Source organism: Plasmodium knowlesi (genome assembly GCF_000006355.2).
Source record: "Plasmodium knowlesi strain H genome assembly, chromosome: 10".
NCBI classification, from domain to species: Eukaryota; Apicomplexa; class Aconoidasida; order Haemosporida; family Plasmodiidae; genus Plasmodium; species Plasmodium knowlesi.
Window position 1 is genome coordinate 77,400 of NC_011911.2, and position 27,834 is coordinate 105,233.

The following is a 27,834-nucleotide window of genomic DNA, read 5'->3' on the forward strand; positions in this document are numbered from 1 at the left end:
AAAGGAAAATAAAATCTTCATGTAAGGATGCATTGTTCTGCTAAATAGACAACTCTGCATGGCATATAAGTTTACGATCAAAAATTCATTTTTAACTTATTTTCCGTTTGACGCATTTTTTCTTTTTTTTTTTTTTTGAAAGCAATTTAACACTCATTTTTGGCACTTACTCCAATTCGTTAAGTAAATATCCCATGTGTGTGTCACAATGGAATAATAGCACATGCGCGTGTATGCAAAATCTGTGCCTGTCTCAAATTACAGTTCCCATGGAAGGGAGAAAGAAATAAAGACTGCTATAGTTAATTCACATGTTCAAACACACATGGGACATACAAAATAGCACACATATATGTGTTGACACTTCTCGCCTCCTTCGTTCTGCTCTCCAAATTGGTAAGAGGGGAACAACTGACATGACTAACACAACTAACACAGCTCCAAGAGCTAATGCAATGGACTCAGCTGGAAAAAACTTCTCCTTAACCTGACAACATGGACAATCTCAATAATAGTAACATTGTGCGCAACTACAAGAAAAGCGTCGAAGACTTAAAAAAAGTCAAAGCATCAGCATTTAATTTAAACCGACAAACAGGAACTGAAAACTACAAGAAAATGAGCACTCCTAATGGGGTAAGCAAAAAGGATGCAAAGTATACAATCTCACATGATGGCAGTCAGATTTCTTCAAATAGCAATCATTCCGATGCTAATTTATTCTCGGATAATAGACCATTCTTATGCGATTCAAGAACGTACTACAGTAAGGGCAGCAGCCACACCGAATACAGTATCCATAGCAACCATTTCAAACGAGTAGCAGACATGGAAAAGCAGAAAATAACCAAAGAAAAACGAGAAAGTAATATTCTTCCGTTAAATAAAGCTCACCTAAATGCGAAGAATAAATTTGTAAAAAATAACAGTGCAGGCAATTATGGAATAAATCTAAACAAATCTCTCGACAAAATTAGCAAAATAAGAATTATGCAAAAGTTTAAAAGAAGCATTCAGAGCCACACCAATACAAAGGATGAGCACCGAATTCGCACCTTCGAACATGTTAACCTTTTCGACAAATATATTGCACGAAACAGTACTAAAGCAAGAATCTACAGTAACAACAAAATGAAGTTTAAGGATTCCTATCACGATGCCTTAGACAGCGCAAACACATGCGATACTGAAATATGCACAAATAGCAAAAAGGTTTACTGCTATAAAAGCAACTCTTATACTGATACCCCCCACAATTCAACTAAAAAATATAAAAATGAAGTACCTAAGGGAAGTGAAAAAGACATCAGTTCTAATTTTTCCCTATGTGATCAAATTAAAAGTAATCAAACTGTCATTCCCAGTAGTACCAATTCGCTAGACACAAAACGCACGGCCATATTTAACTGTAAAGCGAAAATGCCACTTTACTTTCACCGTATGAAACATTCTGAAAAATTGAAAAATGTAAACACCCCTCATTTGAATAACAACTCCAATTGTGACAATGGCAATTATGCTAATATTAAAATGGGAAACAACACCCCCGACGTTAATGCTTTGGAAAAAAATAACCCCCTCGAAAAAAGCAATCTTACCTTTGGCGTGAATAAACGAATGGAACACTTGAACCTTTCAAATTATTTATGTAACCATTTACATGGCCAAAAAAACGTGAAACAAGAACACAACATAGCTCACGCCACAAAAAGGAAAGGTGAACTAATAGATCAAAAAGGTGCAAACTGGAAGGACTCAGTTATACAATTCATGAATGATTATATGGAAAAAAAACAGTATTGTCAAAATTTACAAAAATTTAATGATGCCCTGAAGAGTAATACTCCCGAAAAGATAAACCCATTCATTAACAGTTTCAAATTGAGGAACTCCTTTAATATCAGCGGAAACAGCAACGTAGTTATAAATAATAAATCCACACACAGTAACTATTTTAAAAAAACTGTAGAAGACAAAAAGACGAAATCAAAGTTGTACGAAAATTACGTGGACTTTGAAAAGGAATTCAGAGATAAAAAGAGTGAACCAGCTGTACTTATATTTCCTCAAAATAATTATGATGGAAAACATCATCCACATTATAGTTCTAGCAAAAATAGCAGCAGTGCAGAACGCACACTTAGCAAGGTGGGGGAAAAAGCGGCTATCGTAAGGAGTGAACCACTCTCAACATGTGCCAACGCTTGCAAGAAAGAAGAAATAAAAAAAGTCAGTACACACATAATTAATATTCCCTTAAATTTTAAATTAAAGAAAAAAAAAAATATAAATTATAAGCATATTATTCAAGATATATCTAGTAAGAGGGAGCATAACTACACAGACGCATTGTTAACTGATCGTTATAGAAATTTTTTTAATATGGAAAATGAACAAAAACAACAAAATTCAAATTTTAATGGTAAAGTAGAAATTTTCAATAAAGGCGAATTTCTCAGTTCCTTCTTAAAGAAGGATACTCATGATGATGAATTTATGCATGTTGAAAAATTATTTCATTCAGATGTTGAAGACACGGTGAGCAACGAAAAGGAGGAAGAAGCTAAACAGGGAGGGGAAGATAGGACACACGATAAAGTGGATACTCCCTATCATAATGCAGATAATAATAGCGCACAACTTAACATAAATATCGCCAACATGGAGAAACAAGAGGAACATAATTCCAAATCCGATTTGAGTACCAACACAGGAGCGTGCGCCCAAGAGATTGATGTGCAAGAACAAGTGTGTGAACAGATGGCACGATTAAAAGAGAAAGATGGGGATCGTGAAAATGAACTACAGGAATTATCCCCAACAGCAACAGAATTAACCCAGAATTTTAACAAAAGTGCAAATGATAGCGAAAATGGCATAAAGGGCGATATACAAAGGGCTGAAATTCCCCCTAGGAATATTCTGGAAAAACAATGTTCGGATGAGCAGAAAGGCCCTCACGAGACGGAACAAGTGGACATTAATCTAGAAATTTTTGAGAAGGAAGAAAGGAAAGAACAATGCATGCAAAACAAATGTGAAACATGCAGAAGCAGTTATAAAGGAGAAGAAATGAGCTCACCTATTAATCCGGAAAAAATTAACGACACATATAGCAGGAGCATAGATAATGAAAACTCTTTAAAAAGTTGTGTAACGAGGGACAACCATGAATTACACTCATTAGGCACATCAGGCAACATACGGAACGATGGCACGTCTAAAAGTACAATAAGCAAATTTTTGAAAGAGGAAAAATTGGACGAAGGAGATTTATACGAATATGAGCAGATGGCAAGAGAACAAAATGTCCAAGGGAAAGTTAAAAAAACATACTATTCTTCACAAGGCTATCACACCAATGGGGGGAATAAATATTCTAAAATAGAAATCGCTATTATTAATGAAAGCAGAAGGAGGAAAGGCATAGATCTACAACAGGAGGAAAAAATCATCACAAAGCATGAAGGAGAAGAACAAATAAAAGAGGAAAGCGTACAAGGGAGATGCTTCAAAGACGTCCAGGACGATAATTATATGACACCAGAATATGAAGAAGGAAATAGCGAAATGAAGCAACAGGGCCGAGAAAGGAACATTAACGATAATATTACGAAGGGCAAAACAGACAAATCGAACTCATTAACTAGCCAAGGCGATGTTGAACATTGCAGGGGCCCCATAGAAGACGATGCAAAAGAGGAAGTAAGTGCAACGAATTGTAAGCAGCAAAATGGAAGAAACAAAAATGCCTTCTCAAATGACAGAATTAACGGAAAGGAGGAAGATTTAAATTTGGAAAGTATTCGAATCCTATTCGAAATACAATATACAGAAGACGGAGAAAAGGGAAAAAAAGAGAAAAAGGAACTAACACAAAGTGGTTACTCCATACAGGATAAAGAGAAACTAGAGCGTTACGAAACTGAAAAGGAAATATCTCCGAGTAGCAATGAAAATAGGGAAGACGATAAATTCGCCTATAAACAGAAAACCAAAATAGAACCAAAGGGTGATGCCGAGAAAACAGAGGGGATCGAAATGGAAACAGAAAATATGCACAAAGGGGACAAAACCAAACTGTGTGAACAGAAAAAGGATTCAAATGAATGCGAAAAGAGTGAACCAATTCAAATCGGAGATAAGGCATGCATAGATGAAACTCTGAATAAATCGATATCTTATGGAAATGAGACAAATGGAGAACAAAGTAAAAATGAAAAAAGTAGAGAAATGGATTGTAAAAACTGCGAACAAAGTAATAGAGAACTATCTGAAATTGACATCCCAATGGGCAGCATGACCTCCGAAAATGATGATAAAAGCACCACCGACGGGACAGGAAGTAAAAATGATAGTGTAAGAGACAGTACAACTCTTAATGGCACGGACACTCCGGGGGGGAATAATCGCATAACCGCAAATTATTACTCTTCTGTTGAAGGCGAAATTAATGAGAAGAACAAACATTCCCCTACTCAAATGTTCAATGATGACAACGTTAATAGGGAAATTGCTCATATAAATTCGAACAAAGTGACAAGGAGTGAAACAATAACTGGTTGTAATCCTCTCAGCATAGAAATAAACAAGAATGAACTATTTAAACAATTACACATCAGAGAAAACCGATTACGCCACATTAACGTTTTGTATCACTCATTCGACTACGATAAAGGAACAGTTAGCAAGAAAAGAGGAAATGGACCACAGAATGAGGGGAAAAATGGGGCAAAAAATGAAGAAACGGGCGAAATTGGCGCATGCATCAATAAAGATACTAAAACGGACAGAACAAAAAGTTACACGCATATAACACCCTTTGAAGAAAAGATTAGACGAATTTTTAACCTACCACAAGACGAAAACGAAGGAATTAAACAGAGAATTAGTATCATACAGAGCAAAAGAAATCCCAATAATGAGTCATTAAATGAAAAAATAGGTAACCAATTGGAAGGCAATAAATCTAGTGACTCTAACATATTACGCGAAAAGGATCATGGTGATGTATCTCCTCAGAACGAACCAATTCTCCAAAACACAGAAACTGAAATAGTGAAGGAAAAGGATATTGAAATGGAAGATAAACATTTTGCAGTCTCCCATGAACAGAATAAGGAACACCTCATTGACCACAACATTAACCATAGCACTGAGATTGGGGATGAGGACGACCATGATGACGATTCTGATGATAATGCTGAAGAGAAGAACATTCTGTTCGAAGACATTAAAAGGAACCCATGGCTGCAAAGTACGAACCTTTCTCAAAATATAATACAGTACATCCAAGTTGAATCTGTGAAATGCATCATGTTGTTTTGCTATCTGTATAAAATAAAATATTTCCAAGGCATGCATGATATGATCATAAGTCTGTTTTATTTAAACCTTGAACCTTACGAAATTCTTTGCGTCTTTGAAAGGATACTTAATTATTATGCCCCCTATTTGTACCTGCAACATAGTTCGATATATAGTTCTCCACGAATTAATGAAAGTACAGGCGCGCACAAGATCAGCTCCGCCTTATCAAACATAACTATGCAAATATGTAGCACTAATGGGAAATTATTTCGCCTTCTGTTTCAATATTTTTTCCCGTACGTCAGCTATTACGTCGATACAGCAGTCAGCGACACTTGGCCATCTTTATTTTTCCTTAATCTTAGCTTCAGCAAATTCGACAACGTTTTCTGCTTGCTATACCTATGGATGCGATTAATACAAATGAAGAATAATACGAAGGAAGTTACTTGCGATTTTATTCTTTTCATACTATCCTTCTGCATGCACAAATTACGAATGGTCAAAAAAGAATTTTACGAAAAAAGAGGTCTAACTAGCATGTTTACGAATTTAACATATGCACTTTCAGGAGAAGACAAAAAGGAGGATGCGAAATACACACAAGAGCAGACGGAAAAATACAGTCATAATATAATAAAATTAGTACATAGGAATCAAATCAATCTCAATACGGATGAATATAAGGGAGATGATGAAAAGCAGGCAACACATGAAGAAAGGGGCAAACAGGAAGACTACAATATTGATGAGAAAATTCACCATCCTGTACAGACAAAGAGGAAGTATACTCATAAAGGGGATGAAAAAGTAAAAGAAATTATTCGAGAAACAAAATTATCCACGTATTGTTCAGAAATATTTTCCCTATTCTTTGAATTCAATTCTTCTTTTGATGACCATTTAGGGGATAAATACAAAATGCACATAGATTGTATAATAAATGATATCCCGAGAATTAGAGATATTATTCCTTCGAGCTTTTTACACCTCCTTACTAAATATAATTCGGCATACCAAAAGAAGAAGAAAATCAAGAAGAGCAACAGCAACAGCAACCACAACAGCGTGAAAAAAATGTACGGATGCACGAAAAAACTGAAATCATCCAACAATTGGACATCACCCCTGGATGACGACTTATGCCTACATATTAAACTGTCAGATTTGGTTCTTATTCATAAAAATGTAGAAGGATATTGTTTTATTTTCCTGCGATTAGTAAAGTGCCAAATAATTCTGAGCAGGTTGATATTAATTAATCCTGGTAATTTGGTCATAGAAAATTTTGCGCACTTCCAAAATGTAGACGAATTTGTAAAGCATAAGAAAAAACTGCATACACCAAACATGTACGGAAGAACAATATACATCGTCCTCCTATATTCCAGGGAAAATAATGCTAAATTTAAAAATTCGAATATCAGCTCGAACGATACGCATATGAACAACAAACACAAGACGAAAATTACAATGAATGAGAAGAGTGAATCCCAAAACGCATATTCCAACAGAGTTTTCTTCAAAAGAAACAACAAAAAAGAATACATGTGCAGCGAAGATTATTGTGAATCTCCCGTAGATAATGCTTACCTCAAAAACCTCATAACAACTTTGGTAAAAAACAATTTCAAGCGTTTAACAATAATGAAAGTACACCCACAGGTGGTCAAAATAAAGAATAGGAAGAATATAACAGAAAAGCAAACAACAGATCTGATCGCACCTGTAAAAGAAAATAGTTTTTTCTTTCAAATTTTCAACGTAGTGAAAAGAAGGATATACCAAAATATTATAAAAGATAATGATCATAATGAGAACATCCCCCCACTAAGCGAGCAATCTCAAAATAACAGTACAAAATTGGCCTTAAGGGAAAACTATTTTAAAATATTTACTGACAGTAAGATAAGAAAAAGAATAAATTATAGCAACAGAAAAGCAGTTTTGTCTTCAAAAAATGTTATGCACAGGAAGAATGATGAGAATCCCCCAAAAAAAACAAATAATGACATTCCAAAGGGCTCACTAGATAAGATTCAAAATAAGGTAGACAAAAACAATCGAATGTTCCTCTTCAAATTTCGTAAACGTAATGAATCAAAGAGACTAGTACATCGTTTTATGACGATTAGAAGAAAAACGAATTTAACATTTAGATTATTTCCTAAGCCATATGTAGACGCACTTAACAATCGATCAAATGCGAGAAAAGGCTGTGTGCATAGAAGATTCCCAAAACAGAGACTGAAGAAAAGCATTTTCCGCATTTTAAAAAAGAGAGAAATAAATTTAGAGAAAAAGAAACCTCACAGCAATAAGATATCGTCGAAAGGCAGAACAGACCCAGATGATATAGTTGGAACAGAAATGCATATGTCCAAAACGAATTACAAGAAAAATAAAAACTTCATTTTTATAAATGGAGGGCAATTTGGTGAGAATATTGGAGAAAGGAAAAATGCAAGTAAAGAAAAAAAAGACGACCTACTGGAAACTCAAAAATAACTTATTGAACGATTTTTTTATCGAAAAGGTTATCTGAAAGGAATGATAGAGAATCTTATGAGAATAAATATGCGCAGAAAGTAGATACGAATACCTGTAAAAGGGTGCTGCCGAATGGTCGTGAATCGAATAGGAGTGAGTCAAATGAAAAATAGAACAAATATTCTCCCGCCTATGCTTAAACGTTGTGTCTGTTTGTATAATTAATATTAGAATGAAATGTAATATATTATACTACCCAAATGATCACTTAAGTAGTCACTAGGCTGCTCCCCTTGTCGTGAAATTATTTGATACATGGTATGCTGATGAATGATAGAATAACGCAACTCCAACGAATAAATAGGCAGAATGGGATGATGCTCAGCGCTCTATAACACTCACATAAAGGTGTGTTTCCCTTCATATTTTTTCACGATTTCTCCTCTCTTTTTTTTTTTTTTTGCAAAGAAACCATGCCTATTTTTTATCATTGAAGATGATAGAGACTTAAACATATACAGAGAATAATAACGGATTCTTATCCTCAAGCAGAGGGAATTAATTTATTTTTCCCGTCCATAATTATTCCTTTACTGCATAAAATTTGTACATTATATGTTATTTATTTATTTATTTTTCTCCCTCACATGAGGTACATTCCGAATTGTTCCTTTCAGTCATATTGTTTTGTTCTGTAAATATAACGTTTTGGAAATGATTCTTAAAAAGGCTGTCCACATGTTATGGATGCTATCCATTTTATTAACATGAGTTAATGTTAATTATGATTTCCGTTCCCTGTACAATAGTATTTCCTTCTTTTTTTTTTTTTCCCAATTTCTTGCTAACTTGTTCTTTATCCCCTCCAAAAAATAAACTTAACCACCTTAACATATGTTAAAATACCGTTGATTTTTCCACTAAAGGTATCATCAAAAGAAGGAAACGTAAAACGTGGATAGGTAAAACTTTGTACAAATGCATGAGGTAACGTTAGTTAAATTCTTTTTTAAGTTGTTGCGAAATGCGCAAATTTTGTTATACCAAATGGTTTGCTCATTGGAATCAAAAAAGAAAACAAAAACAAAAGGTGGGCATGATGGGGCGTAGAAGAAGCGGTGTCCAATAGGGATCACTTGTATCTTCTCTATGAACTACGTCACACCGTGCGATTATTAATTATTAAGAAAAATAACCCAAAACGAATATATATAAAAATAAATAAATAATAATAATAATAAAATACTTATGCAGAGAAATGTTCATATATGAGAAGATACATTTTTCCTATCATAACTACCCTTCCTGAGAAAATTTTCAAAAAATCCACTTCTTGAACTGAAAAAACTTAAACATAGAGATGGTTGAAAAGACAAAAGAAAAAAGAAACCACTGGCAAGCATAATTAAAATGTGTTGTCTCATCGGCATAAAATTTGAAATACTCCCTTTTCTTTTTATGTATAAAATGTTCATCATATCGAAAAGGTTTTCCATTGAGAGAAGACATATTCCCTTTCCTCTTATCATTTGCTCCACCACCACTACTAGGACCCATTTTCAACAAACGTTTTATCCTTTCTTGACTCTCTCTATCCATGTCCTCTAATGTAATGCCATTCAGTTTTTCCAAATGAGAGTTCGCCAACTTGATGCCTTCCTCACTGCAATTAGAATAATGACCCTTTATAATTTCACTATTATAATCTTCGTGAACGATTATATCATATATATTGGCAATGAAAAAAGCGGAACCCTCGAAATGTGCAACATTTGCATAGTGACAAATTTCTGCAGTGTCATAATAGTACAAATAATTGCTGTACACATTTTTGTTGGAAAGGTTTTTTAATTTTCTAAAGGAACATTCGTATAACTCACCAGGATCTAACACCCCCCTAACTGTCACTACTTTAGGAATTTCTTTCTTTTTCTCTTCCAACATACCTTCAGCCATTAATCCCCTATTTACTAGTATACACTTCCCATCTTTTAAAAACATGGGACAAATTACATAATAATATTTTTTCTTCTTATCATGTTCATACATTTTAGGTCCCACAAAAAATTCATTTGTTGTGTCCAGCACTCCAGTTATCTGCACTTTCCTATATTTGTACTTCTCAATTATAAGTTTTTTCAATTCCTCTTCTGTTACACCTTTTGGAAAAACTTTTCTGCAAAACTGGGTTACGAAGTTTTCGTTTCTTATTCTACTCATCCAATGATGAACACTGTCAGCATTTTCCAAATCGAGAGTTAATTTGTTCTCCTCTTCATGCGAAACATTACAATTTAATATTTTTACATGCTTCTCTTCTTCGTCCTTATGTGTGATATCCTCTCTACTTTTTTTACCACAGGTTGATATATCCCCTTTTGTAAACACCTCATCTGGGGATCCTTTTATCCTCTCATAAAATGATATTAACTTTCGAGCTAAATTTTGCAAGTTGATATTTCTCAGTAAATAATCTTCCCTTTCTTGTTGTTGCAAAATTTGGTAATTCTTTTTCAAATCTGAAAAATCATCAAACCATGGGAAATCCGAATCAGTAATGTTTATAACTGGTTGGCTCAAATTGTGCATAATATAATCAATTAGAAATTTTTTCTTCCCCATTTTTTTGTATTGCCAAAGACCCATAAAAAAACAGAAAGAGCAAATAAAAGATGAATAGAAAAAGAAGAAGACTCTTTCATTTTTTCTCAACCCAAATTTACTATTACGAACGCATCGAAAAATGGGAGACGATACTTTGTTCTTTATATTTACGAGCCTTACAATTGTACTATTTTCACATTCTAAGGGTAAATAATATTGTCCTTCACTTTTTTTAATTAATTGTATTTCTTCTTCATTTGCTTTATAAAGTTTTTGACTTGGGTATTTAAAATGCGCTAGGGAAATTTCCTTATCTTCATTTGTCACTATTCTTTTTTCATTCATTTTTTTTTCCACACTTTTTAATTCCTCATTTAATAGGTCTATTTCAACTTCGTGCAGGGGACATTTGTTTCTTGATATCGCTCCAAAGTGGGGTTTCCTCTTCAGCGATGTAACATTGTGTATCTTTTTCCCCCTTGCGACATGTCCATTTTTTCCGCTTCTCCAGAATGGTGATAATTTCTTCCTACGCTCTTTCCTAAAGAGTCTATTGGCACACGTTTTGTTTACATGGTGTGATTCTAAAACCGCTGACCGGGCACACTCTATATGTAATTTGCATACAGCCCCTGCGCGCACAAAATGTGTGCTCTTCAATTTGATTATTAATTCTTTTACATTCAGCACATTATTTAAAAAAGGCATTCTATTGTGTTTACTCGGAAGGACAAGTTGGTTGTTGCGATAAATGCGTGCGGGGTATAGGTGTGTTCCCTGCGTGTGTACTACTTCTGATATGCATTACACATGCGCGCTTCGTATATAACTTATTCATACGTGGTGTATATTATCCACATGTGTCCTGCTTGCCAGGAGCGAACAAGTTCTGGGATCATTTCCTGGTGAAATCATTAAACTTACTCCTCACCTCATTGTATATTTCGTACGTTTTTATCGCAAACCTGTGAAATGTTTCGCTCCTTAACAAAAAAGATTTTATTTTCTCTTCAATTAATTTACCACCGATATCGTTAAAGAAAAATGGGAACCTTTTCATGATGGAGGAAGGGGGGGAAAAAAAAATTAAGAGAAATGTAGCAAAGTTACGTTATACACGCTGCTGCGAAATGAAGGAACTTTTTATGCTATAAATGGAGCTTAAATTGTAAATTTGAAAAAAAAAAAAAAAAAAAAAAAAAAAAAATCGTGCTGTTCGATTTGAAGAAGATTAGCATTATCGTGTTCAACACAAAGCAAAAATTAGTTGAAATTTTTCTTATTTTAAATGAATTTCGTGTTCATAACGTGAAAATGAGAAATATGCGATTTCGCCCATTAGAGCATTGTAATTTATACGCAACTTTTTTTTTTTTTTTTTTTTTTCCCGTTACGCGTATGACGGAAATACGCATATAACTACGTTTTACATATTTATGTGCATATAATGCTAAGCCAAATCGCACCGTGCGCACTTGAAGTTGCATGATTAATTTAAGCAGTTAATTGCACCCATTGTAATGCAATACAAGGAATGCAACTTTTGCTGAAAATAACAATATCTGCCTTTTTGCGCGAAAAAAAAATTTTTTTTTTCCATCAAACAATGTGGCAGCAAAAGTAAACACTTCAATTTTTGTTGCAAGAAATTTATTTAAACTCCACATTTTGAATTTTTTTTTTTTTTTTTTTTTAAGCACATTTGTCATTTTATAACCTTTTCATTTGAACAATATTTTCTTCATCTCTTATACACCCACTTTTTAGACAATCGTACTTTTGTCCTAATTTTCGCAATTTTTAATTGTGTCCATAAATGAATTATGTGCACTTGCGTAAACATCAACATACGCATTTTCATATTAAAAAGGTATGTTCCAGTGTATCACTCATTTTTGCAAAATTTTGCACATTTGTGTTTATTTTTTTTTTTTTTAATTCTTCCTCCTTTGTGTGAGGTTTGAAGTTGTTTCGTCTTACACGCCAGCCGATACACTATGAACCATAGGCAGTTTTTTCTGTACGTTAAAAAATAAAGCGCATGCGCATGCATACGAACGTCTATGTGACTTTCCCCTTAATGATGTTCATTTTTTTTTCTGTAATTATGCCGCCGCTCTAACGGTCTTATAGAACGTTCTCCCCCTTTCGATTGATTAATCTCTTGGCAATTTTCCCCGCAAACTTTTTAAGAGCAAAAATAAAAAATGGAAAATAAAAAAATCGCACTGGCAACAATTAACGATATCGAAACGGACAAAAATGTAGATGCGCTAAGCATGATCACAAAAATCGACCTCAAATTAACGAATGGCAAAAATGGAAATTCAACAAAAATAAGAAACATAAACTTTGAGGACTCCCTAAGAATGAATGACGAACAGATAAAAGTAAAGGAAGCTGTCTTCATCCTTCACAACATGGAAAACTTCAATTATTCAATTAGTTACACGGAAATTCAAGACATAAGAAATGATTTAAGATTGTTTGCCATTAACAATTATCATGAAAAAAAGTACACAGATTGTTTGATACAGTCTATTCATTCTTACATGATAGCCAAAAAGTATTATTCGAAATATTTTGGATTCTACATCACGGGAGACATGAGCACAGAGTTAATTCTAATTTGCAAATGCTACGTATTAGTGGAAAAATTTTCTGAAGGGAAAAAATATTTACATGAATTGAAATTTTTAATTGATAATACTCTTATTTATATACAGAAAAAGGGGATCCTTGATGACCAACAACAGAAGAAGGTAGAACAAGTCAACAATGCCAATAAGGTCCAAAATGTTGATTCCAACTATGAAGAACCTGTTATTCTCTGTGGAACTGAGGTTCTGTCAAATATACTGTACATTTTTGCAGATCTATTAAGTTTATATAAGCAAAATGAAGAAGCTGAATGTTACTACTTGAAATATCTCTTTATGATAGAAAAGCGTTTCAAGGCGGATAGCCTAAATTATAGCGATGCGCTAAATGATGTCTGCTCGTACTATATAAAAATTAGGGAATACTCCAAAGCTTTACCCCTTTGTGAACAAATTCTGGAAATAAGAAAAAAATTCTTTGGTGATTACAATGCCGAAAATCCAAATGAAGTCATTGCCGACTGTTACTGCAACTGGGGGCTGCTTCTTCGATTATCAGGAAATACCATGGAATCCTTACACAAGTACTTAATCGCAGTTGATATGAGAATGAGGATTCATAAAACAAGACAAACTATCCAAGTGCAGGATATTCTACTTTCCTTTGCCATTATCATGCAACAACTAAACAACTTTAAGATGTCCCTACAGCTGTACAAGGAAGTTTATTCTTTTTACAAAAGTTATTACGGCCCAGATGATATGAACACGAAAGTTGTTTTCAAATTAATTGAAGAATTAGAAAAGGATATCATGAAAGAACACACCAAGGGTAAGAAAAATGTATCATTCCTCGATGCAGAAAATTGCTTGGCAAGCATTAATGAAAAACTGAAGACAGACAATAAAGTGGAAAAAGAGTGGAAGGGCTTTAACAACAAATTGGATAATATGTCTAAAAAGTCCGACGTGGACCCAAACCTGATTCATGATCTAATGAATGAACATGTTTTAATCAATACGAGAAATATAACCTCCGAAAATCTAAGTAATAGGAGAACATTCATATCAATGGAAGGAAAATTAAAATATAATGATTTAAACTACTCTAGTATTGATGCATATAAACACATGCAATCAAATAAAGAGTTCGAAATTTTTAAGAGCTCATTTTTCACAATTTCCTCCATTAACAGAATTAAATCTTTATATGCGGATTCATGGAAAAGTACTTTAATTCCGTCTACTTACATATTACCGTTTGTTGAAACCAAGTTAGCTGATGATAATTTGGTGAAATATGCCCAGTGCAAGGATTTCCAAAATGCCATTATTTACAAGAGAAAAATTCTACCCATAGTTAATGTACCCCTAATAGAAAGAGGATACGTGAAATTGGAAAATGATCAGCCGATTATGATTTGCAACGATGATGCCAAGGTTTTACTTAGCGAATGGAATATTAAAGAACCATTTGTAGATTCCAAGGGCAAGGTAATTAGCAAATATGAAGATCTAGACAATGAATTTAATATGTTCATATCCATTTTAGATGAAAATAATGAAGTTATGCTTGGTTTTTACAACAACCCTTTGCTTGTGCCAAACCCTGCCATACATCACTGCCTCATTTTGGGAGACCCCTACTATTTTCACAGATATAATCAAGTCAATAATTTGTACTCCTTCGATAATTTAAACATGTTAAATAAGAAGCATTTCAAGAAAAAGTTCCATCAACCCGGTGAGATGAACCGATTAAACGTTAATGAAGATAATAGCAATTTACATGATTCTGTGAAATATGAGAAAACAAAATTTGGGAGCGCTAAACCCTTCGGATTTAGGGCCAAGAACAGCTTTGAGGAGGAAAATAGCACAGATGGTGAAGCGATGAATAAGGAGGGGCTTGCTAAGCCGAATGAAAGGCTGGATAGAAGTAACCCCAAGTACCTCATGAAGGGTAAGAACTTAGTAAACGAAAAATCGCAAGGGAAATCGAAGAAGGATGAAGCAGAGGGGGAGGCATTGAAGGATGAAAAAAAAGGGAGATCGGGCGAAGGAAGGAGCGAAGTAGAAGAGAGAGAGCAGCAAGGCCAACAGAGTGAGAGAAATGAATCAGCGAGGGAATCACGCAGGGAAACCATGAACCATGTGCAGGATCAATCAAGGAGCAATGCCCAGACCGAACTTGATGAACTGAACCAACTCATGAAGAAAATGAAGTCTAAGGAGGAAAGACAAGTGAAAAGAACGTCAAAAATCTTTAATGATCATAAAGAAGCACCAAAAAAAAAGGTACCAATTAAGAAAGTGCATGTTCTGAAGATCAAAAATAATAATTCCTCCAGTTTATTTTCAAGAGAAAAGTATGCATTAAAGAGTACCGGCAAATTGAGCAGCTTATTTTCAAGGCCTAAGGAAAGAATAAAACTAATTGGGTATAGCAATTCGAAAGAACAAGATAAATTAGAAAAAACGATGAGAGAAATTAAATTAAATAAGGAACCCATCCTGAAGGCATCTATTGATCATAATATCAGACTGGATCTCCAAAGTAACATGAACAACATGGAACAACATGATATAGACAATTTGAAGAGAGAAATATATTATGAAAATGCACAGTCTAATAGTCACTCCGATTCGGATGATTATTCCTCAGGAAATGACATCAAAAGGTTTTCTAGCTATAAGGAATATCATAAGTACAAAGGGAAGGAGAAAAAACCGTCAACCAAGCTTTCTAAGGGAAGTACTAGTATTGGCGCAGACACTATAAGTAACTGTCTTAACGAAAGTGACGATTCTGTCGAATCTTCCAGTGACTGCACCACAAGCAGTTGTAACCAAAGCGCCAGCCACAGGAAGGCGAGTTATTACCGTAAGAAAATTTACACGCAAGACTGCGGAAACGATGATCATGACGACATTATCGATATATGTAAAATTCTTGATGTTAACCAATCGTACGAAAGTTCAAATCAATATTCTAATGCCAATTCCCCAACAGGTAAAAATGGGAATGAGAAAAGAAGCACATCAAGCTATCACATGAACTATGCGAATAATGCAGCGGAACAACCAAGCGAACAAAGTAATAGTTCCTTCATTTCTGAGAAGAACAACGTTAGTGAAATGTTCTCCTCTGAAGGTAGCTCCACGTCCAATGGACGTAAAATGTACAAAGAGCATGGTAAAGAAAAAAGTGACGATTTGGTCGATGATCCAAGCGCAGAACCAAACATGCCCAGTAAAAACAATACACTCCACATGAAGGACAAAATAAACGAAATAAAAAATGTAAACAATAGAGACATCTTGTTTAAATTTAAATTTAATCATGATAGTTCATTAAGTAAAGGAAATGTATTTTCCGATAGTGACATAAGTGAGAGCGAACTGTATGCAAATCCATTTGGAAGTGAACAGGACAGCGGTACCAAGTGGCAATCGAATGGTTGTGAAATTATGGAAGATGGACACTCTTCAGAATATTCATCTTTCCATAGGAAAAAGAAGCAAGTAGTGAGCTCATCGAAGGATGAAGATAATAAAATAAATACCTCCTGTGAGCAGGAGAATTTACTCCTCAATAATAAGAAGAAAGGGTTCCTGAAAGATAAGGAACTTACTGGGGTGAAGAGAACAGTAGAAGAAATTGTACTCAGTGAGAACGAAGAATTTTATGAGGAAATAATTTTCAAGGAAGAAAAAATAAATGCAGAAATTACAGATACTTCTGAAACTCAGAAGAGTGATAATATGACATACATGAATGGTGAAGAGTATTCAAAAGTGTGTTATCAAAATGGATACTTTAGTAAAATTTATCAAGAGAGCCAACCATACCAGCTACATGAAGAAACATCCTCACAGTCGCAAAAAAACGAACTAACTGATATGGATAAAGAAAGCTTCACAGATAATTTATACTTTAGAAGTAACTCCATAGAAGAATTAGATTCTAATTTGATTACCAACAAGTATATAAGCAATAATATTGAAAAGGAAACCTCAAAGGAGGAATCCTTAAACGGAAGGAATAACATCACAAATGATTTGTTAAATCAGGAAATGGATAACACGCCCAACACCAAGGCATACAAAAAAAGAAAGGGGAAAAAATTCGTATCAAATAATAAACGCCTGGATGAGAACGAAGCAGACATATCGTTAAGCGATTATCATGATAGTTATTCAAGCAAAAATGGCAGTGTAAATATAGTATATTGCCGTCCCCATGATAATAATGAGCAAACGAGAAGGGGAAATACGAATGATAGACATATAACAGGAACAGAATTATGCTCCAATTTATCCAACAGCAGTGTACACAGCATACGTACGGTGTATAGTGATAATAACGTAACCCAAGAATGTGACATAAATTATGATTACTCATTTTATTCAAACGTTGGCAGCGATAATAATAGTAATAATATAAAAGGAAATAAAAAAAAAAAAAAAGCGAAATTCCTACACCCTAATAAAGGAACAAAATTTTCTAAACTGCTTTCTTTTTTTTCGAAAAAAAACAAAAAAAAGAAACTCGAAAAATCAAATAGTACGTCCAATGGTGAACCCGCCCCTAACGAGCTTTCCCAACTAAATAAAGAAAATAAAGATGCACCTTTCCCAAACGACCTGTTCAGTAATATATCAATAGACAAAAAGAGGGAAGAGGATGTCAGTTTAACAAATAATGCCAAACTAAGGAACCTGAAAAAAAAACGCCTTTTTCTGTCAGAACCGCTACACGGAATGGATAAACCGAAGTTGGGCATCAAATCGAAGGGATTGGGGTTAAAAAAAATGTTAATGATAAAAAAGGGCATTTTTAGCAAAAATAATGTCATTGAAAAGAAGGAATCACTGTCCAAGGATAATGAGGTGGCTGCGGTCGAAGTAAAGGGGAAGATGTCCCCTCTTAATAAGTCATCTGAAGGTGATGCAGGCACTGGCGAAGCAGGTAATTCGAATAATGGAAGTGATCCAAATAATTTAAGTGATGCGTCTAAAGCGTCCAAAGTACCTGAACCCTCTGGCGATGCAAACACTAAGGACCAACCAATCGAAAAAGCGAATATCAAGGAGCACATCACCAAAGGAGCAAAAAGCAAGGACAAATCTGTGACGAGGAGAAGCTCAAAGGAAATCACAAATGATGACGAAACAAGCGAAAATAAAAACGAAATGTCTGAAAAGGTAGAGAGTAAATTTTCAAAAAAAATGAACCCTGTAAACGTTCCCAAAAAAATAATTGTAAAAAAAATAGTTCCAAAAATTGTAGTAAATAAAGAAATTATTATAAAAGACAAAAATAACATCAAAAAAAGCATGGGCATGAAGTATGAAGTAAAAACAGTGAAGAAAATAAATGAAAAACTAGCATTCGATGTTTTGAGAAAAGTAAAATATTGTAAAATTGGATTTGAATCGGATGAAACCTTGGGCACCCTCCCCACAGTTCATTTACTAAATGAAGACAAAACCCTCATAGCTATCGTCCCCTGGCAACTGGACCTAACCTCTTTCTCGTTGGCAAAATCATCAGTCGAAGAAGAAACTATCAAGAAAATAGGATTGATGCATAGAAAATTGGACTTATCCATTGAAGAAAGGAAAAATCAAGTGCTAAATGAGAATCGCCTATTAACAGGGGAAGGGCTAAAGGAACTTGGTTTCACCTCCACACCAACTAGTAAAGTGGATATACATAGCATAAACCTCCTCGAAGGAATAGATACAAATGCGCTAAAAAATGCCTACAAAATAGAGAAAAAAAGTGAACCAAAGGAAAAAACACCCACGCCGAAAAAGGAAGCACCAAAAATGGCGCCAAAAGAAAAAGGAGGTAAAAAAGGAGGACCAAAATTTATGAAGGGACCCCCAAAAGGAGTAAAAGGAGGACCTGTTTTAGGAAAGGGAAAGGGTAAAGTATCTATAATGAAGCAAGCAAAGGATGAAGGAAAAACCAAAAGATTTTTCTGGGAAGCCTTATTCGAAGACGACATTCCAGGAACGTTATTTGAAGACAAGAAAGAATTAATATCCAAAATAGCCATAGAAAAGGAAAGTGTAGAGAAATCATTTGCCAAAGCTGTTAGTAAAAAGGAAGAAACCGGAGAACTGAAAATTAAGAAACCAAAAGTTATTCAACTATTGCCTGATTCGAAGAGAGAATACAATATGTCCATTGCTTTATCCAAATTTAATAATTACACATTCAAAGAAATAAGGGATGCTATCATGGATCTAAATCCAAAAATACTTAACATTGACAACACAGAAGTTTTAATGCAGTATGTACCTACGCCAGAAGAATTCGAAATTGTTAAGGAGTACATACTCTCAAATGGTGATTTGAACCTAGTTGACAAGCCAGAACAGTATGTTGCAGCACTTATGGGAGTGCCACTATTAAAACAGAGATTGGAGTCGCATTATTTCGCTCTATCGTTTAAGGAAAATTACGAAAATACCTTAACTCCGTTGGAAAATATACTAGAATCATGCGAAGCAGTAAAAAATTCTACAAAACTTTTCACCATTTTGTTTACCATATTAAATGTGGGAAACACTTTAAACTATGGAGATCCCCAAAGGGGAAATGCTTTCGGCTTTAAACTAACAACTTTGGCTAAACTAAATGATATAAGATCGACCACCAAGCCAGTTAAAACGCTTCTTCAGTATATTTGCGAAATTATCTTTCAAAAAAGTGAAGACACCTTAGAAATTATTGAAGAATTGAGGTCCATCGAAAAAGTTACCAAAACGGATAAACAGATAATCGATTCTCTTTTGCAAAAACTAAAAATGGGATCCAATAAAATTAAAAACGTATTAGATCTAGCTAAAAATAATCCAGATGATCCACTATATGAAGCACTCAAAGAATTCTACTTTAGTGTAGAACCAAAAATTGAAGAATTAGATACTTTTTACAACCAAACCTTTGCTGTGTTTAAGGAAATTGCTCTATACTTAGGCTATAAGGAAAAAGAAGTTGGTAACATACAAGTACAAGATTTTTTCAAAGAATTGTGGAAGTTCATCCAGTCAATTGAATTTAACAGAAAAACAATTAAAGAGGCGACTCTCAAGGAGCTCAAGAAAAAAGAAAAGGAACTGGAAAATGCCAAGAAAGGAGCTGTCCTAAATAAAAAACAGAATTTCACCATCGTTAAGAAGCAAGATAAGGAGCCCAAAACGAAGCTGGAAAAAAAAACGTTCAAGATATTTTAATAGAAATGTAATCAAGAAAGTGTACAGTGTAAGAGGTCTGCACAAAATGGGCGATCCCATTGGAATTTTACCTTCCTCATCCGAGGTAGAGCGTTTTTCCTTTACTCTGCTTAATCCTATAGTTAATGCATTTTTGCACATGTCTATAATTTATATGTACTTATATCCTTCTTTGGAGCCATTTTATCCACCCCTCCTTCCGTGCACCCCCTTTTTCGAACACGATTTCGTGAAAATCCTTTCTCCATGAGAAAATAACCGCTCATTGTTACGCATGGCGAAAACAAAAGTGTAATTTTCTTCTTTTTCTAATTTCGCTCCAATTTAGTTAAACAATGTAGACATAAACAATCAAATAGCGCAACCTTTGCAACTTAGTCACTTAAAAAAGAAAAATCGAACAAATTTTGCTTTGCCTCACAAGTATAGATCTTCTAATTTTTATAGAGAACAAAAAAAAAAAAAAAAAAAAAAAAAAAAAAAAAAGATGCTTTTCTGCTAGCAACTGGAAGAAAAAATACGAAAGAAAATTCTTCATTGATAATTTTTCTTCAGTCTCCACCTGTAACGGTGAAAATATTTCCAAAAATATATAATACGCAACGTGCTTCATGTTATATGCCCAATCTAACATGACTCAAACTAACCTCGTCGCGGCAGTTGTAATGGGCATGTCGCCATCTGGGCAATCGTCCACCACATTTACATGATCGCAAATCCTATTCAAAACGGTGAAATGATTAATTAAAAAATAAATGCACAAATGAGAATAGAAACGAGTTCTACGTTAGGAGAACTTCCTTCCCATGTAAACAACGGAAGAAATTAACTCGGTTCATATTTCGATGTGATGACATTTTGCTAATCATTCGTGTTGTTCGATGTTTTATTACCACCAAGCGTGACATTTTAAGCTCCAGTCCTCCAACATTTGAATAGTATGGCCAGAAAAATTCACTTGAAAATTACAGGGCCCGTGATACAGCAAAGACGGTCGGCACGATCGCAAAGTGCCCTTCACTTTCTCCCATTTTTCTTTAAAAAAAAATAAAGAATTTGGATAATTTGCACAAATATAAAAAGGTGGATATACATCCACGTTTATTCCATTGTATACTTGTGACATTAACAAAATGTGGATGAAGAAAAGTTTATTCGTGCATTTCCTTTTCCCCGTTATCATTTTTCCCTTTTTAATGCACTACCTGGACAATAGGAGGTAAAATTCCTCACACATTTTTTGCAAGGCCAAAATGTTTCGCATTTTTTAGACCACGTTTCCTTTGCCTTCTCTGTCATTTTTTTTATATTCAGCGGTTCCCCAACACATGGGCCTAATGAGAAAAAAGAGAGGGGGAAAAAAGAAAAAAAGTTATTCCTATAAAAAGCTCAACAGGCAAAATAAAAAAAGCTAAAGTGGACTTATAAGTAACTTCATCTCATCATTTTTAACCGTCATAGGTGGAAGACGGTGCGCATATTTCTTCGTCAATATCATGAACGGATCCGATATAGTTATAATCCTGAATGTGTTAACATGGAAAATTTTTCCCTCACTTTCCCGGAATATTATAACAAAATAAAAATAAAAAAAATAAAAATAAAAATAATAAAAATAAAAAAAATAAAAATAAAAAAAATAAAAAAAAAAAAATTTCACAAGAGTTTTCTTAACATTTGGACAGGGCGTATTGTAATCTCTTTCACAAATAATATCCGGGTCAATGAATTCAACCTCATTCACTAACAAAGGGGGGTAAAATAAATTATCAATGTAGAAAAGTGTCACGTGTAGAAGAAGCACTACTTTGTGTGTAGTGTGTTGGATTTTGAAGGGGATAATTTCCTTCCAGTACATTCGACGTTTGGAGGAGGAATGGTTTTTAATTCCTTTAATAGCTGAAGGGATCAAAATATTGAGAGGTAACTTTTGGTGCTAATTCAAGTGCAATCTATTAGGAAGGGGCCAGATGCTTCTGTTCCCCGCAACGAGTGTTTGCTCATATACGGACATGCGTGTTCATTTTTGCTTTACCTCCCCCGCGAGGTTCGTGTATGAGGGGCGGCCATTAATTGTCGTTGGTGATCTTGAAGAGCTCGTGATAATGTCGCCTAAGAATTGTGCGCACTTACGTTTTATGCTTTTCATTCATGAATAGACGTATATGCGTCCATGCATATACTCAGTGACACGACTCGATTTGCTAACTTATAGCATTTAAAAATGCCAAAATTGGTTTCTACAATTTTGTGCAAAAAAAAAAAATTGTTAGATTTTTTCTTTTTCTAAAAAACCTGCGCTTCCCCCTATGTTTTCTAACTCGGTGTCCGAAAAAAGTTCACCTTTCTTTCGTGTTCATTCGAACATATTAGTATAAAAAAAAAAAAAAAATATATATATATATATATATATATGTATATATTTAAAACTAAAGTGTAATCCCCTTCGCAACATTATCTGTTCTCTTAATTCCTCTTATCGATTTTTCTGGCTATAACATCTTCGCACATTTGCATAATAGCGCTTCAAAGGAGTAAGCCATTTTCGTTGCATGGGATTATGCGTTCATGAAGGTACATTTTTGCGCGCTACATGGATGTGCACTTTTTTTCATTTACATTTTTACAAACTTACTTTTTCATTTTCACACAATGCTATGTTGAAGCAGAAAAAAAGAAAGAGGAAGAATAGGAAAATATTATTCATTTTTAGTAACAATTTTCCTCTTTAACTGTAACAATGACAAACTTATTTTTTAAGTGTTAAATGAATTGAGGTACTCACGTACATGTGTTCTTATGCGCTTAAGTGTACATGGACTTGGCACACTTTTGAAACCATAAACGTCCAAATGAAAGAATTGTAGCTTGGGAAACAGCCTATTTCATTTCGCGCCAAGATTACATCGTTTTCATGTACTAACTCAGCATAATAATCCCCAGATTAAACACCTTAACGTGTAATTACACAATAACATTTTTTCTTACATTGTACAGCTTAACGCCTTTTTTCTTTTGTTATTTTATTTTATCTTGTACGTTCAGTTCTTACGATAAAGGGATGACAACAAAGATAGGCCTGGAAAAGACAAAAATACAAAAATAGTAAATACAAGTTGTATTATACAAATTGTGAATAAAAAAAAGAAAACGTAAACAATATGCTGACAAGGGGGAAGGCTATCGTAATCATTCTTTTATTTTCTACAATTCTGTGGATATACAAATTTGATAAATATAAAAAAACAAATAACCTCGCTAAATGGATACTCGTAAAAAACATGAAAATATATTAACAAGACAAATTATGAGAATATGCAAAAACATTTCATCTATGTTTTTTTACCATAACAAATAATTTACAAAAAAATTAGCAAAGATTAAAAGAAATAATTTTTTTTTTTTTTATAACTTACAGATTCCGCTCTATCTCATAGCTGCAATATCGACCTACGCTATTGTCTCCATATCTATAAGCTTGTATAATTTTAATAACGTGCCCAATGGTCAAGAAGATTTACTAAATGTAATGTTACAAAAAAAAAAAAACTTCAAACAATTTATGCGTTACGTGTCTAATAATTCACAACTACTTTTTTTTTTTTTTTTTTTTCCATATTGTATATTTCTGCAATATATTTTTTTCACTTTCACAACATTTCTTGAAGGAGCTAAAGAACATCAGAAAGGAACTAGAGCAGAGGAAATTCACGTTTCGTTAAAAATGATAGAACTCGTGGAAATGGTAACTTCTTTCGACACAATTTGTTTTTCGTCCGTAGAGGATTCTATGAGGAAATGGACGCAAAGTGTGTCATTCAGGGGGGGGTTGTTAACTTCTCCGCCTAACAGCTTTACCGCTTGGCCGCTTCACAACTTCACCACTTCACCACTTCACCGCTTCATCGCTTCACCCCTTTCTTCGAGAAGACGCCCTTCAGGACTATATTTTTCGGCGAAAAGGATATGGGGAATGAGTGCAGTGACAAATTTAATTCCTCCCCTTCTCCCCCATCCCCCCTGGAACTAAACAACTTTTGCAAAATTTGAAATCTTAAGTTATTATAAAAGTGCATGCACTTAAATGAAATTCTGGTGTTTTCGCTCTCGCATAATTTGGACAGTAAATTTACGAACGAATATATGTTCGGGATGGTTCTCCTCATTATTTTTTTCTCATACTTGTCGTACTTTTTTCTGTGTGTAGGAGAATCATCTAACTCGCCCAATTTGCCAATATGGGAAACGGTGTCCATGTTTCCCACTTCTCCACCTGCATCAGCAGCCATGTGCGTTCTTGCATCTCTGGAAGAAGCCTGAACATTCAGATGAACAACCTCCTCAGTCGAACCCTGCACAACATTCATCACATCGGTGTGCTCTTCTTTTGATGTCCCACCAGTCTCCTCCGTATACTGACCAATGCTGTAGCCTACCTGGGCATAATACTCCTTATTGTAAATATAATTTTCAATTTGATTAACTATCATATCATTGTTAAAATCGAATATGTGTTTTCTCAACTCCCTATATTTCGTATAACAGCAAGAGCAAGTGAGAAAAGGGATCCTTTCTTCAATGCAGGTTTTCAAAATATAATCAGTTAATCCTCCACAGCTATGTAAACCGACTATTAAATTTATTTTATATTTTTTAAAATCAAAATTTAATATCGATTCGTGCATAATTAGCACGTTCTTAATTTTGTTCGCATAAATTTTTATGAAACAACTGAACAGTGAATTTACGTTAATGTCTAATATTATTACTAGCACGTTTTTAAAGGCTAACGAAATGTGAATTCCCAAATCTCCTTTACCTCCACCGACGTCAAGGATGCAATAATCATACATCAAATTGTTCTCGTCAATCGTCTTATGCGTGAATTGGGAGTGACAATCAGTGTTTCCTTTTCTCCCCATTTCATGCACTACACTTTGTTTCTCTTCAAAGGTTACTCCATCAGGACAGTCATCATTCATGGGTGTATTTTCCTCGTCTAACCTTTTACAACTCCTGTTCAAATGTCCACTCGTCTTGGTGCACTTCTCCAAGTAGAACTCCTTAATGTCGTAAAACTGGACATCACTCCATTTCGAATTTTCAAACAAGTTTGCATTTTTTTCTCTCAAAAGTTGTATACTTTTTCTTATCTTTTCTGTGTTGTGCACACTAACGAGTTGATCATTTTTCTCCATAAAGAGCTCCATAAATTCTAAATAATTTTGAAAAAACTTGTCGTTGCTTTCTATATACTTGTTCACCAATGTGGACATGTAAAAAAATATATCCTCCCCTCTAAACAACTTAATTTTTGAATTTCCTTTTTCTATTTCTTCCAGTAATATTTTTATGTGATTAATCATCCACTGTATTTGCGGCATCTTCTTATTATTCATATAGGATGTTATATCTTTTTTCTTCTTTTTTTTTTTTTTTTTTTTCTTCTTCTTTTCTTGTTCTATGGAATTTCCACTTTCCTTTGTATCCACTGTTACATGATCATTAATCTGATTTAGGTTCAAGTCACAAAGCATAATCCTGTGCAAACGTTTGTCATCATTCATTTCCATTTTGTAGTTAAATTCGCTCGGTTGTATTTCAAACAGTTTGGGAATTATGTCAATAATTTTTAAAATGAAAATTTCAAAATTATTCATTTTCTGATTACTTATACTTTCATAATTTTTATTTTTGTAGATAATACTTCGTATGAATCTTCTTTTTGTATCCTCCCTATTGTTATAAATCTGCCGGATATCTCTTTCCTTCACTCCCAAACTTCTGCACACAGTTAGCATGGAAAAAAAACCTCCTTCGAATAATTTTAACAGTTCGTTGATGTTGAAGAATTCGTAGTTAACCTGAGGAAAAGGGGGTACATATGCATCTCTTATTAATTGCTCTAACAATGACAGGGGCACGTGCGAGTAATACAACTGAATGGGCTTGCATAAAGAAATGTGGACACTAACGGCGAAAAATGCACATAAGAATTGGGGGGGAAATTCAATAAGTATTGTTTCTTTTTTTTCTTTCTTTACACTCCCTTTTTACATAAAAATGCATGCACATATGTTCACCTCCCCATTGGAAATTATGCACACACACACAGAACATTAATGTGATGTTCTATTTCATATTTTTCCGTACCTTAAGGAGGTAGGCGGAAAAAACCAATAAGGATTTCTCATTCGTGTTCGTCAAGGCAGGTACTCCTACAATGTACAAAAGCGTATCCGTTTTTATGACCTTCCTTAAAATTTCATATTTTATATATTCGTTCACTAGCAATAGGGGGTCGTTTTCCATGTTATCTGTTGAGTTATCCCTCATGGACCTCCCTTCCTCGGTAGATGTCTGCATATCCTCCTTCTTCATATTAGCATAAAACTCGTTGGACAGTCGAAGTGAATGTTCGAACAAACCCCTACCACGACTGGCTTCCCTACCACGACAGGCTTCCCTACCATGACTGGCTTCCCTACCACGACAGGCTTCCCTACCATGACTGGCTTCCCTACCACGACAGGCTTCCCTACCATGACTGGCTTCCCTATCCTCCTGTTCTGTGTAGATTTCTTTCAATAAGGACTTTCGGAATGAATCAAATTTTTCTTCGTCTACGTAAAACTCCTTGCTGATTACCAATTGAATATTCCTATCTTCCGATAAAAATTCTTCATTAAATTTATATTTCACTACGCAATAGGGAGCACCTCCATTATTATCACCCGTACAGCGAGAACTTTCTTCCACCCTAGCAGGACCCCCTTGCACATCATCATATTTCAAAAGGTGATATTTGTAAAATAAAATATTTTCCTCTGTATTTATTTTCCCATTAGAAATTGTATCACAGAATAGTAACAACTTTCCATGCCTTCTCACATTTTTCACCTTACAAATTAGATGAACAAAATCTTTAAAGTCATATTTTAGCGATTTGGAGATGGCGCTCAGAGCTTCAAAATGCGCCTTTTTCTCGTCGTATATATTTATTTCATATTCTGTATCACCCATCATTGCGTTTCTATTTTCGAGCATCATACGCGTCTGCTACTTGGCCCTTGTATGAATACATTACGTAGATACATGTAGCAACATGCACTACAAATGGCTAACTCCTGAATTGCGCAGTTGCTTCCATCTTTTGAGAACCCACATGGAAATGTAGTTCAGTTTATTGGTTTTAGAAGCATATTCACAAAAGAAAAATTCAATGAAATTGTTTTTTTTTTTTTTTCCGACGAAAAAATCGAATTTTTTTCAAATTCGCAAATCTTCAAATTATCGCGCATAAACTTTGCCCTCAATCTATGTAGAACGTTATGGGCATACATCTAAAAGGTACATATGCACATAAAAATTAGCTTAACATTGTGTGGCTATCTCATTTAAAGGTGCATACATAACCTTTTATGTTCACAAAACGGAAATTGTACACCTACGTTTTTATGTCTGCAGAAATTACCCTGCAATGAAGGTGAAAATATTTTCATACGTAACATTAATTATAAAGTGTAAGAACAACATGAATAAAATTCTAAAATGAAAAAAAAAAAATAAAATAAATTAA

General features: G+C 34.3%; 6 protein-coding genes across 6 annotated transcripts; 3 read left to right on the forward strand and 3 right to left on the reverse strand.

Annotated features, from left to right (window-relative positions):
- Window positions 1-495: 495 nt before the first annotated feature.
- PKNH_1001600 (conserved Plasmodium protein, unknown function) lies at window positions 496-7,818 on the forward strand (the record flags this gene model as incomplete). Its single annotated transcript, XM_002259463.2, has 1 exon — window positions 496-7,818. One exon carries the CDS (start codon window positions 496-498, stop codon window positions 7,816-7,818), a length of 7,323 nt encoding a protein of 2,440 aa, XP_002259499.2.
- Window positions 7,819-9,117: 1,299 nt separating this feature from the next.
- Window positions 9,118-11,112, reverse strand: PKNH_1001700 (SURF1 domain-containing protein, putative; the record flags this gene model as incomplete). Its single annotated transcript, XM_002259464.1, has 1 exon — window positions 9,118-11,112. One exon carries the CDS (start codon window positions 11,110-11,112, stop codon window positions 9,118-9,120), a length of 1,995 nt encoding a protein of 664 aa, XP_002259500.1.
- Window positions 11,113-12,611: 1,499 nt separating this feature from the next.
- PKNH_1001800 (formin 1, putative) lies at window positions 12,612-20,255 on the forward strand (the record flags this gene model as incomplete). Its single annotated transcript, XM_002259465.1, has 1 exon — window positions 12,612-20,255. The coding sequence occupies one exon, from the start codon at window positions 12,612-12,614 to the stop codon at window positions 20,253-20,255; it is 7,644 nt and encodes a 2,547-aa protein (XP_002259501.1).
- A 534-nt stretch (window positions 20,256-20,789) lies between these two features.
- Window positions 20,790-22,962, reverse strand: PKNH_1001900 (CPW-WPC family protein; the record flags this gene model as incomplete). Its single annotated transcript, XM_039114088.1, has 10 exons — window positions 20,790-20,817; window positions 20,903-20,974; window positions 21,149-21,290; window positions 21,461-21,589; window positions 21,709-21,778; window positions 21,931-21,998; window positions 22,112-22,154; window positions 22,291-22,367; window positions 22,551-22,602; window positions 22,891-22,962. The coding sequence occupies 10 exons, from the start codon at window positions 22,960-22,962 to the stop codon at window positions 20,790-20,792; spliced, it is 753 nt and encodes a 250-aa protein (XP_038969708.1).
- A 454-nt stretch (window positions 22,963-23,416) lies between these two features.
- On the forward strand, window positions 23,417-23,977 carry PKNH_1001950 (dolichol-phosphate mannosyltransferase subunit 3, putative; the record flags this gene model as incomplete). Its single annotated transcript, XM_039114089.1, has 3 exons — window positions 23,417-23,527; window positions 23,674-23,781; window positions 23,924-23,977. The coding sequence occupies 3 exons, from the start codon at window positions 23,417-23,419 to the stop codon at window positions 23,975-23,977; spliced, it is 273 nt and encodes a 90-aa protein (XP_038969709.1).
- Window positions 23,978-24,157: 180 nt separating this feature from the next.
- PKNH_1002000 (conserved Plasmodium protein, unknown function) lies at window positions 24,158-27,305 on the reverse strand (the record flags this gene model as incomplete). The annotated part of the gene is made up of 2 exons (XM_002259467.1): window positions 24,158-26,119; window positions 26,409-27,305. The coding sequence occupies 2 exons, from the start codon at window positions 27,303-27,305 to the stop codon at window positions 24,158-24,160; spliced, it is 2,859 nt and encodes a 952-aa protein (XP_002259503.1).
- Between the last annotated feature and the right edge of the window lie 529 nt (window positions 27,306-27,834).